The sequence below is a fragment of the Corvus kubaryi genome, unplaced genomic scaffold (genome assembly GCF_017639235.1).
Source record: "Corvus kubaryi isolate FWS band 111438036 unplaced genomic scaffold, C.kubaryi_AGA036_p1.0 37398, whole genome shotgun sequence".
NCBI classification, from domain to species: Eukaryota; Metazoa; Chordata; class Aves; order Passeriformes; family Corvidae; genus Corvus; species Corvus kubaryi.
The window spans coordinates 735,818-749,340 of record NW_024581137.1 but is presented as its reverse complement, the minus strand read 5'-3'; the positions used below and the strand labels follow the sequence as shown (position 1 = coordinate 749,340).

At 35.0% G+C, this 13,523-nt stretch overlaps 1 protein-coding gene across 2 annotated transcripts in view; it reads right to left on the bottom strand.

The window, feature by feature from the left end:
- Nucleotides 1-13,523, bottom strand: part of ATP9B (ATPase phospholipid transporting 9B (putative)) — a 154,016-nt gene that overhangs the window by 107,943 nt on the left and 32,550 nt on the right. For both annotated transcript variants that reach the window (XM_042044621.1, XM_042044622.1), the window contains exon 6: nucleotides 5,168-5,226. In XM_042044621.1, the coding sequence (XP_041900555.1) occupies nucleotides 5,168-5,226 (59 nt within the window). The remainder of the gene's footprint in view (nucleotides 1-5,167; nucleotides 5,227-13,523) is intronic.

Sequence of the window (13,523 nt, the reverse complement as noted above, 5' to 3'; positions counted from 1 at the left end):
GAAAATGAGGAAGTTGGGAAACGTCAGAAAACAGATGCATGTTTTAGTTTACCTAAAAAATTCTACACAGGTAGCAAAAAAGCCTCTGCATAACTTAAAATGATACATTTTCATCCATTAATATTTCCTGATTTGCAGCATTTCCCATTTTAACTCTTTGTGCTTTTACAAATAAAATTCACTTGTTGGTATACCAACAGTATTCACCTTGAAGAGGCTGCTCATCTGTAACTAGCCCAGCATTTTTTTGAATCTTGCCTAATAAGAGCTAATAATTAAGGATGTAGTGAAATTTATTATCCACCATGAGCCCAGATTCAACTGGGAATATCTCATTCAAATTTGGAAAAAATTGCAGAAAAAGGATTAACTTTATATTATTATGCATCTATTACAAGGAAAAAACAGAAAAAGGAAAAGGCAACTTCAAAATGAAATAATTCTGTCCTTAAATGACAATAACAATTAAACAGATGTCCAGTCTTAATATAGATTAACTATACATTTTTGCAGCTTCCCTGCCAGCTCTGACATAAATCCATTACACAAGTTTCAGGTTACTGACTTCATGCCTACAAACTTCCAGTTACTTGTAAACAAGTGTAAACACTTCACCACCATCCAAAAATTTTGCAAGAATAACAGTCAAATGATCTAATATTGAATTTAACAGAACTTCTAATAATACAAAGGAGGTATCTACAAGTCACTACCAACTTCCACAGACGACATGTTTCACACTGAGCAAATGAAACATTCACCTGGCGCAGAATATCCAAGATTCAGATACTTTATGCCTGACAAAACCGGGCAGAATCATAGAACATCTGAAGTTGGAAGGGACCCGTAAAGATCACAGAGTCCAACTCCCTGCTGCTTTAAGGACTACCTAAGACTAAACCATTTGACTAAGAGCAACATCCAGACAGTCCTTGAACTCAAACAGGTTTGGTGCCATGACCACTTCTCTGGGAATCCTGTTCCAGTGACTGACCAGACTCTCAGTGATGAACCTTTTCCCAGAACTTCCCCTGACACAGCTTCGTTCATAGAATGGTTTGGGTTGAAAAGGACCTTAAATATCATCTTGTTCCAACCCTCTGCCATGGGCAGGAACACCTTTCAGTAGACCAGGTTGCTCAAAGTCCCATCCAGCCTGACCTTGAACACTTTTAGGGACAGGGAATCTACAGCTTCTCTGGGCAACCTGTTCCAGTGTCTCACCATCCTCGCAGTGAAGAATTTCTGGCTACTACCTAATCTATATTTACCCTTTTTCAATTTAAAGCTGTTACTCCTTGTACTGTCACTGCATGCCCTTGTGATTCCATCTCCTCATGTCCTGTCGCTATCACCAGAGGGAGATCAGCAACTCCTCCCCTCTGTCCCCCAGTAAGAAAGTTATAGACTGTGATCAAATTAGTCATGTGAATATTTTCTCATTGTAATACAAAAAATGCATATTGATTCTGCCTTCTTTTGTGTTCTTTCTTGCTGGTTTTTCTTTCCTGTAAAATAATGTAATCTTTTCTGCATAAACATACCTTAATGTATCCTACCATGTAGAGAAGGCTAGAGACTGACTTGTCTTTAAAATATTTAAAATTGACATCTTGTTTTATGATCAGGTTTTTCACATTTTGGAAGTGGGCAGAAAGATACTGCAGGAATACTAGGTACCGAAAACATTGTCACTATTACTGCTGACTCTGGAGAGCAAAGATAGCCCTGCAGATACATACCTAGTCACTATAAAAGAGTGACTACACAGAAACAGATGGCAAATATGCTACAAAAATCTTTAACATCTCATTATGGAGAAAATTAAATTCTGTTGTACATTGTCACAGTCAAACAGCAGCAGTATGTCAATCATGTCAGCCCTCTCATGTCATATTTATCAAAGTAGAACAAGTTAAAATGACAACACATACAACTTCAAGCATTCAGAAACCCATGAAAAAACGATATAATCTCAATTACCATGGAGATGATACCAGAAATGTTTATTGACATATACTGAAATTTGAATACATAAGTCATGAAAATTACTTGAATACACTGTTTTTCTTAAATCTGGGCAGAATTAGAGCTCCAGAAAAGGAGGGTTTCCATTTATCTCACTGTTTGCAGACTTAGAGATTCAGTCCTAGAGATCTAACTACAGACAGACAATGGTCAATACAAGGCAAGTGCTTCCCCAGCACCAAGGTTCCCATGAGTAACTCCATGCCATCCAGGAATACCAGCCAGACTGGTAAACAAGAAAACCCATAAAGACTTCCCTGCAACACAGGCTACAATATTCACTCAAAAAATACTGCTTCTCATACCTTTCAAATTACTTTTATATTTTTCCCAAGTTATTATAATGAAATTGTTATTTACATGAACTTTTCCTGTTCCCTAGACAGCCTTCCAATTCCTGTCAACTGCGCATAGCTACAGACCCTTGGAATTTTGCATTTACTGTCCTTCCTTCTCCATTCATGCAACGATCCATGTCCTTTTCTCATTAACTAAAATACTCCTGCTCGCTTCTGAGTTATAAATAGAAGAGGCACTTCCCAGTTGTCTTCTTGGATGGGCATGCTGTGCAGTATTACATGTTAGCATTAACTGCAATCCTTGCAAATACTGGATTGATTTCACTTTACACCCAAGATTAAGAAGAAAATTGTGTACCTTTACAGCTCCAAGAAAAGCTCTCAAGGTTTTAAGAAAAAACATTACTGTTCTCATGCCTTGAATCACTATTATGTGTTGTTATTGTTAAATGTTGGCCCATAAATGTGTAATTATTATTAACTAAATGTGTTATTAAGTTTTATGCCCTCCTCACATCTCCAAAATGTATTCCAAACAGTCAGTAAGGTACAGTGTCTAAATAACAATATCTGAACTCACCAACTCATCCCTTCAATTGTCTTCTTTAGGAACACTATGCACATCTGTGCTTCCACTGGAAACTAAGAATGTATCTTAACACAAGCCAAGGAGAACATCTAGAAGTAGCATGACTGGTCAAGGCAGGGGACCATTTTTTAGCTAAGATATGAATGTCTTTCAGCTTTTAAAATTAGGCAATATTTTCATCTGTTCAGGCTTCATCCTGCCTACTAATACTGCAATATGAAATTTTCAGCTGAAACAATAGATGTATTACTTGAACCTAACTATTTTAAGCACATTACAGTCGCTTAAAAAATACTTTGAAACTAATTAGGACTATTAAAAAAAAAGACAATAATCACTGGATATTCAAAGTTTAAATCTAGAAAAGCCTTTCACTTAAGTTGTTAGTATTTGTGATGCAGTCACTAGTTAACATATGGATCTTCAGCTCAAGTGAGTCATTAATTTCACTGCAGAAATGCTGTTGATGCATCTACCAGTCAAATACAATGTTAACTTGTTCCTCTGCCATTAGAGTGAGCAATTGAACATTTCACTCCTGACTGGTTCTTTGGCTTAAGAGCCATACTCTGAAATTGAAAACTGCTTGCTCCAACAAAATGCACTCCTCAACAGAACCAGAAAACATTTAATTTCATTAGTCTGAAGGCACTCCCAGCTAGGTCAAAAGGAAAAAAGGCAGCTACTGCAGCAGTAGGGAGCTTGAAGCTGAAATACAACTTTCAAACCATTATATGCATCTTACTGAGATACCTGACTACAATCATCATCAAAAAGCACACTACTCATTACTTCCCTAAATCCTTGGACATTACTTTTTTTTTTCATTAGAAACTTCAGGTACTCACAACATAAGAAGTTCTAAGCTACTGCAAATACTGCTAAAATCGATGCTAATGAGCAACTTCATATGTGACAGACTGATCCCCAAAGTAACTCCAGTTTTCCAAATTCTGGTATAATCCAACAGACAAATGGATCTCAGTGAATTTCAGGGAATGCAGATTACCTAAGTAGCCACTAGAGTCTTCCCTACACTCTATAATAATTAATTCCAAGTTTAGAGTCCAAGAAGGCCCAAAAAAGTTCACTAATAAAAATCAAAGCAAATATCTTAGTCTCCTAGAAGTTCTGAAATAGGCAGAAGCAAGAACCTGCAAGCCAATTCCACCTGCATACTAAGGTAACAAGGTGTAAGGCAAAACAAATGTAAAGGCCAAACATACCAGTGCCTATTTTGTGCATCCTAGTACTTGCTACTCAGGCAGGCCCAAAAAGTTACAACATACACAGAGCAGACAAAAAAGAACAGGAAAAAAGCAAGAAATGGTGCAAACTACATGAAAATATATATATTTTAAGCTGAAAGCGTCAAGCCAAATGAGACTTGGGTGTACAGGCTTTTTTCTTTTAACCACAGAAGAAATAGAAAGGAAGGAAAAAGAAGTCTTCCAAAACAAGCAGAAGCAGATACAAGCTTCAATTTGATGTGCCTCCTTCCAGCATCTCAATGGATTAGCTCTCTAATACCAAGTGTGATGGGAATTAGTTGCAGGCATCCATAAAGTGAGTCGCCTTTCCAGAATTAATTTAAGCAAAAATAGTTACCTCTGACAACAAATTTAAGTTGACTTCTAAGATCGCAGTAATTTCTTAGTAGCCCAGAAAGGCAACCGAAATAAGAAACAATCTTTATTATAATGTTACTATAGAGCAAAGAAGAATTCACAGCTCTCACTCACCATCTGCAAACAAACTGGAAAGCTTTTGGTCCGTTTAAAAAACATATAAACTTTCTTATTATTTAATTATATACAGTTAGACACATATAATATTTAAATAATACAAATATATAAATATATATATACACACACACACATGCATAAATAAAGCTTATCCCTGAAAATTTCGGACAGAAAAACACTGATCTAACCACCAAAAGGAGTGTATGAGTAAGGAGACATCTTAAAACATTCAGCACAGCACATTTCAGGGCAGTAAATTCCATAATTGTATTCCCTTCCCAAGATTGATTTAAGCATATGGCTACTCATAAAATATAAATATATACATTCAATTAAAATATAATTAATTCTATAATAGACTTCCTTGAAGATTCTCAAACAGGACTTGAACTAAAATACTAGCTAGTTAGGACTTCACAGATAAGTACCTTGATACATTTTTCTTCAGAAGATAATTAGCATGTTAATAATCTTTAGCCTCTAAAATATATTTTAAAAGTATCAACCTTTTCCACTATGATGAGGTCTCCAACTTGTATGTCTGAACTCTTAACTTGCACTTTACCTTAAAAAAAAAAAAAAAAGAAATGTAATCAACTTAAGCAGACATCAATAAAGAATAACAAGAATATAAATCCCAGAATGCAAGTGTTATTTATAGATGTTACTGTTTAGTGAAAATATTATAATTTATACAAAACAGATCTCTGCTGAACACATTGATAAATACATTTCATCTGTTTGAATAAATAACTCAGTGGTTAAAAAAATTCCAGCTTTGTAACCAGTTAGCTATTGCAGAAGTATTAGAGGAAAAAATACATATGGGAGATGCTCAAGCCTGATCTATGGTATCAGCAATAGAGCTGTAAAATTGGAAAAAGGAATCTTTCACATCTACTAGACAGCACTTCTGTGTCTGACAAGAATTGTTAAGTTTATAGTCATGAAGCATTCTCTCACACATGAGTTGTTGTTCACAGCCCAGTTACTAACAGGTAACTTTGCTTGACCACTAAAGCTCCTGATGTAATTGGCACCGTCTGATATTGCTGGCAATTATAGCAGAAAAAAGGGTAAATCTCTCTGAAGTCAAAGAAATGCCTAAAGATTTAATTCTAGAAAAGTAAAATATCAAAAGCTGAAATAGAAGTTTTTCATTCTCTAAAGCTGCCCATTCAGTAACTGCTGTGAACAACTCACTCAAAAATATATACAGCAGATTTTCCAATTTAATTTCCATACATTCTGTAGGGTATTAATATTTGTAAGACTGTTAAGTTTTAACATTCTTATTTGATGGACTGAAAAACTGAGACAGAGAGGTTAAGCTACTGCCCAAAATATGTTATTGCTGATCTCATTAGAATTCAGGACTTCTAGTCCCAGGTTCCTGTTACAACTCCAAAAAAAGTTAAAAACAACCAAAACCCAAAAAACCCTGAGGATCTAAACACACACACATATTTAAATAGCCTGCTGAGCTGAAACACACCCCCTGTAAGTATGATCTTTCCTCAACAGAAATACTATCATGATTCCAAGCAGCAGGTATCTGGTCAGCTGGTATAAGATGTAAAGTATATCAAAATATGGGAAGGTGGTGGAGTTCTAAATGACAGGTGGAATGAATTAGAACAGAAGACACACAAAATCACAGAATGAGAAGCAAACTGAGTTTGAAGTTTAATCAAAAATACTATGTAGCAGATTTGTCAATGCACAGTCACATCTCAGTTATTCTAAGCATAGGGTAGGATGCAAATCCATGAGACCTTCTCATTACAACCCTCAATAAAGAGAGATCAAAATTTGTTATACTTATATACATTTAATAAAAGGCAGTAAGACTCACATTATGAGTAATTATTTTGAGTACTTGTTCTTGAAAATTTCATGCAAAAGCAGCAGTTGCTTTATGTCTAATTCAGTCAAAAATAGATGTATTCCTGTGATATACAGCTAATATTTAATACATTTTCCATTAAAACAGCACTTCTAAAATGTGCAATGTCAGGAAAATCACGATTTTTGTTTGGCCTGCCTGCGAAGTTACTTCTGAGAGCCAGACTTTGCTACTGACAATGACCTTTTACACTAGTTCTATTTTTCAGTTGCCAGAAGCATTTTCTGTCCTCCGCTCTCAAATATAAGACAAATTCTATCTTCAATAGATAAATTTGTGAGGGTAGAGGAAGTAGCAGAAGACTACAGAAGCTATAAAAAGCTGTAGCAAGAACATCAGCAGTTCTCTACAAGAATTTTGAGACACCTATGGGAATTAAATTAGTGTCAATGTATCAAAAGATTTTATTTTTTTAAAATTTCAAGTAACTAATACTGAAACTCAACCACTAAAAGAACAGTCTGACACAAACCCAACATATTTCACCTGCTTACCCTCACAAGCCTGTGAATTCTCCTTAAAAATTCCGAAGTTTTGACTAGAAGTGAATAGTATATACCAGAAGAAACATTGTAATGTTACTTTGTTTTCTAACAAAAGAAATGGCTTTACCAAAAGGATAGCATTTCTTATGTTGTTTTCCATTCTTCTGCTAACAATTTTCATCAATTTATCAGTCAATCACCTGATTATAGCAATAACAGCCACAAAAATTCTAGTATGAGCTATGACAAGTATCAGATCAACACCACCTGTACAGTCATGTATAAGCAAAACTACTCAGAGGTACTAACCAAATGCAACTACTGGCAATTTTATCAGCTTAGATTAGAAAATCAACCAGATTTTCCACAGTCAGGTCCTAACTGCACCTACAGTAAAGACCAGAAGACACTAAGCCTGAGAGGCCAAGAGAAGGTAGAATGTTCACGTACAACATGATGTAGAGCAGACATAAAGACTTCTGGTGCCACGTACACCAAGAGGAACGCACACTGCACCTTTGTTTGTACTTAATCTAGCAACTCCAGGAATTTCACGTAATGAATTGAAAAGTTTCCTTATCAGACTGTTTTCTAGGTGGCTTAGTATGACAGAACAGAATGCTCTCTTTATTAGACACTAAAATGTTTTGTTAGATCATCCTGTACATCTTCACAAGTAAGGAAAAGGCCTTACATACATACAGGACAATTCTACAATGAATTTGAATGGCAGGATATATTACATTAAAAACTAAATGGTAAAATGTGGCTGTAATTAAAAAAGTGGCTTAAAGTTCTGAAAAGTCAACACATAACACTTTCTTTTAGGCTAGCAAAAATGAGACTCATTAGATACCATTTCAGAGAACATTAAAATAATGCAATACTACATCTTAGTGAAGATGCATTTAGAAAAAAAGAGACACTGAATGTTATTCACTGCATAAATTATTTTTGCAAACTATTTTTTCTCTAAAAACATCTCCGTAGCAAGACACACTTCACCATCTGTGTAATTACCAATAAAACGTCCAAAGCTGTCAGAAGTGGTTGCGCATCCAGACTTTATAGTCCACCAAGGCGCAAGGCTTTTGCCTACAGCAACGTATAAAATTACGCAGAACTGGAACACTGAAATGTGTCTGTAGTAAGTCATTATAGTCCCGAGATAAAGCCAGTTTAAATGAACTGCAATGATTTGAAAAACTAATAAATATCTCATACGTGCTAACAAGTACTTCACACAAAAAAATGAGATGAAGTAAACAAAATGTGGGTATAAACTATGCTTCTTTTTATTAAAAAGTGACTCTACCACCTGACTGCCACTCATGAAACAACAGACTCTCCTGAAAACAGCATTTTCAAATTCTTTCTAAGTTGATATTACATCTTAACCATGGTACCTTGAATGCTGTCCAAAGTACTGCTTGTGGAGTTAGTAATAGTGCTTGTCTCTAACCCATAAACACAAAACTCTTGACTGATGGCAGTACAGACTATATGAAAGTTTCCCCTGATATCTATTAGCCTGAACTGTCGGCATAATTAGAGTACACATAACATAATCGGGAGTTGGAGGAGAAGAGAGCAGGCAGGCAGTGGGGAAAAACTTAAAGCTACAGCGAGTCCAAGGTGAGGATGCTGATCTTTCAGAGCAAGTGCTGTTCATAGGTTGTTCTTTCAAACTCCATCTTACATAGTGAAGAGAGGTTAGTCTTTAACCACCAATTGTAGAACTCTACAAAAATCTTCCTAGCTTCCCTCCTATGCGTCCTGTCTCCTCTTGGGTAAAATTCTTTCTTATCCAATCTCCTCAATGCTGCAAAAAGAAGCAATAGCAGTCCCCTTGATTTTTCCTCTCTTCTGGGCTCTATTTTAAATTCTTTCTTGCATTAAAATTTCAAGTTCTGTTTCTGTTTTTAGTACTGCTTCCCTAATAAGATAAAACTTATTATACAATTTTTATAAAACTTTTTTATAAAAAATAAGATAAAAATTATTATACAATTTTTTAAAAACTCATCTGTTCCAAATGGTCTGAATACCAGGAATAAAGTCATGAGTAGGTCTGAAATGCTGCAAGCAATAAAGACCTAATGTTGTACCTCTAGATTCAGATATAGTGTGGTCTCTTAACACACTGGTTTTTCAAACCAGAAGGACAACCTGTTCTTGAAGAGCTGAAATTCTAACAACAACAACAAAAAGTTGAAATCACTGTAGGTCTCCGGAAGAAACATACTTGCTTTCATACTTTTTCGTCTTGTATAGCAATTACTGGTTATTGATGTTTTCTTAATTTCACAGTTTTACATGTATGTTTTCAACTTTGTTACATTCCTTAATAGCCTTTAAGGATACAGCCAAGACCTAAGTCTTTCACATTTGAAGCCTGGATGGAATTATTTCATTAAACTTACCTCTCCTGAAATTCAGTTTTTCTTTTGCTTAGCAGGTTGCAAAGTGAGAGTTCTGCAACATGTTAAACATTATAAGATAAAGTGACAGATGCAGGCCTCTTCTGCCACTTGTACTTGTGACTATTACAGTGACTTATTTTCTTCTTGATCTTTTTTTCTCGGAAACTTCAGTAACGCTGCACAGATAAACCTAACTAGGAAAGGTTCAGAACTGCCAACTTCAAGAATGGAAAGGGAGAAAAAAATTGTTAAAATTGCTTTACAATTTTATTATCCAATTGGCTTTTCACAGGCTAATGAAATAGATAATAGCCTGTTTATAAACTGAAGGTGATTCCTCTGCAGAATAGCAGTCTTTTATACGCACTTAATTGGTCATACCTAAGTGCATAAGACAAGAAACTCTGTCAAATGTATAATGGTCCCTTAGGTAAGAAAACCAGAAGTCCTCCCAAACCTGCATGCCCAGGTCTAATTTTTTTTCCACTGCAGTTTTCTACTCTACAAAAGGATATGCAGGTGAACTGGTCTGAAATAGAAAAATGCAATTAAATTTACAGAACCTTCAACAGTCAGATAATTTCAATTCCTCCTTCCAATTTAAACTTGAATGCTGACTGAAAACTGTCTATTAAGGATCTGTAGACTTTCACATGCAGCAAAGCAGATTTTGCAGCAAACATCTCAATAAGATTAAGACAGCAGAATGCCTCATACGCTGAACAACTTAATATATTTCATACCATAATCAAGGAAACAAGGTAAAAGAATCTCATGACATGAGACAGGTAGCCTTAACTGACTTGCTTACTGAGAAAATTCAATGCATTTACTGATTTGCATGTTTCATCACCTGCCATGAAGGGTTGAAAAAATAGAAACAATCCCAACTTCACATTCAGCAGGTTTGCCAACTCAAACAGTGCAAAGTTACATGCTGCAAATTCAACAAGGGGTGTCTGAGCTTTTCCATGTTACATGACAAATAGGGAACTGTGTATCACTGGATATCTCATGAATCAAAAGTAGCCTATGGATGTTAATCTGGCCAATAGCTGTCCAACTACAAATAAGCAACACTTAAAAGAGATGTCCCATTCTCCCTTGATTTCCTGCTCTGAACAGATCATTATTATGAAAAACAACTGATTACAATGAATACATATTCACGATTTTCAATTACTAGAAAGAAATTCTAAGTCTTACAAGAGTTCCTAGTGTGAATACCCTTATCTTCAAAAGCTGGTGGTTCTTACACTAGCAAAATACAAGTCATAAGACAGCATTCACATGTTTTACACGTTTAGGATTTCCCAAGACTATGGAAAACTCCAACAGAAAGTTAAGCCTGTTAGGTAGTCACAGACTTCCCAATTTTAATCTACTGCAACACTGCATAAAAAAAAATTTAGTTTAAAAATCAGCCTACCCACACTATCTTTATGGAAGTAATTAATCATAATTTAGATCCCACTAACTTCTATTGCTACAAATATGTTTATTTTCCTTTAGTAAACACATAATTTGGAAAAAAACTAACTACAAATGATTTTCATTACATTTTCATTTTTATACACCAAAACTGAAAACTGAACCTTGCTAATTTTAAGTTTTCCTACTGTCCAAATGGAGCATGGGCAACCTGCTTAACATCTCTATGTCAGTTTCTCTACCTTTGAGATGGAAAAAAATAAATATTTCAAATAAAAGACTGTATAACTAGCACAAGTCATAAAACCACTAGGGAAAAAAAAGATGCTATAGCAGTATAAAGTGTAGTTCCACTCTGAAAAGTGACTCTTAAGAGTGGCATCATTTTTCAGGCTTTTAATTAAATCAGTATCAAGTTTGTTCATTCACAAGTAACAAAGCCTTCTTTCTCCAAACCATTAGCCTGTACTTTAGTATAGTAGGCTTAACCAAATTTTTCCACTTGAAGAATACTGTCAATATTAAAAATTAAGTAATTATATTGAAAGTTACTTTTAAAAATAGTGCATGGAAGCATAGTACTTGATTTTATTAATTTACACAGATAAATAAGATAAACCTACATCCTTCTCAAACACATAAAAAATTTTGGTCTAATATTATCACAGAAGAAGTCCCATTTTTTTGTATCATGATTATATCTCACAGAACACCTTTTTATGGAAGAATCCTCTATTAGGAAAAAAGGGCAATTTATCATGATTTTACTCATGATTTTATATATGGGTTTGTGGCAACATATAGTACAACAGTTTTGAGTGGTAAGCACAGTAACGTTTTCACTCATAAAACTGGTCATTACTCAAAATGATGTTAGTTCAATGATCACACATAATTGTCAACATGGGATTCAGAGCTCATTGTAAGCAGAGTTCTCGAATCTTTACTTCTGTAGAATATCAGTCTTCAAAAAACACAAAAAACAGAACAAAAATCAAGTATGAATTCATGATGGCACTGACACCAAAGTCCAAAAGTCAAAATAGACAAACACTCCTGTAGGTAAACGCTGATTTTTTTTTTCCTCTTTTTAAAAAGGGCATTTTAAAAGCTTCTTTTTAATAAGTCACTGCTCTCTATGTGTCAGTTCCTGATACAGCTGCTGGGCTTTACCTATATACTACTGTATACTACTTTTAAGTCTCTATTCTCTATCTAGAACACAGTCATCTCAACGTGACCAAATCCAATTTTCATTGACAACTTCCTTATTTCTAGGAGAAGCCACAAAATGAAGGGTTTTTTCAAACACATATACCCTCACAAAATATTTCATGAGGTGGGAAAGAGGAAATTGCAATTCCAAAACTACTTAAATGCTGCTTAAATGCTTATTAACTCTAAACATAAGTTTAAAAAAGAGAAGCACAAAATGCACCAAACTTTGCTCTTAAAAAAGCAAATGTCAGTCTTGACATTTACATCACAAAGGTAACTATAAACTGTACATGTGCTTCCTGAATTAAGAATTTCAGATTACTAACACTATTGCTGAGTAGGGTAGGACTGTATTATCTGTTTCAAAGGTGAGTGTTCAGTGGCCTACCATAACAGATCTAAAAAACAAATAGGCCAACTAGCAGTTTAAATTACAACTCCGAAACAAAAACCATTAAGAGTCCATTTCCTAACAGACTGTATTAACAACTGTAAAAGATCTGGATACTCTTGTGTTAAACAAATTACAGCTATGCCAATTGTCCCGTATGCCAAACTTCAAGAGCTGTACTTCTAAATGTGGATAACACTATTTCAGACTGATAAGGAAAGGAAGAACATGAGAGTATTCCCTACAGTTGCTCCCTTCAGTACGGAAACTCCAGAAAACAATGCAAACGTCCATACTGCAAGGAAGCAGCATGAATGCCTCTCAGCTGCTAGGCTATACCATCACTAATGGGACTGGTGACTGTTTACCTTCTAATTACTTAAAAAAATGGGAACAGACAGAACATACTTGTGTTACATTACAAGCTGTTCATCCATTTTTTCTGGAGAGAATATTATCTGGAGCTACTCCAAGAGTTTAGTTTCTAAACAAGATTCCAAGATCTGATGATGTTACTCTTCCCATTGACTTTCAGTAAATACTCACCAATATATACTAAAAAGTGCACTGACAGGTGTGTTGGGAAGAAGCAAAAAGAGTTTACATTTGGCACAATGTCTGCCATATACTCTAAGTGCTTGAGGTGCAACCTCACATTCCTTAACTTCCCACTTTTAGAATTTTATATCAAGGAAAATCCTCAGAGGAAAAAAACCTTTTGACGGTAATAGCAAGGTCGTGTTGTAAGGTTATTCATTAGATTTGATAACAGGTTATTCATTATTTTTTGGCACCTTTCTATGAGGCACTTTTCTGAATCTATCAGTAAAACATGCTAAGCACATAAAAGTGAAGAGCAATGCATAGTTCTCTGTTATGCCCTTGTTTAAAATTTACAATATCCTATCAAATTCGTCATTTCGCATCTGAAGTGCTTCACTTCCTTAAAAGTCTTCAAGAAAACCTGTCAAAGGTGTTGAGTGCAAAAAAAGTCATAACTGATTTCTC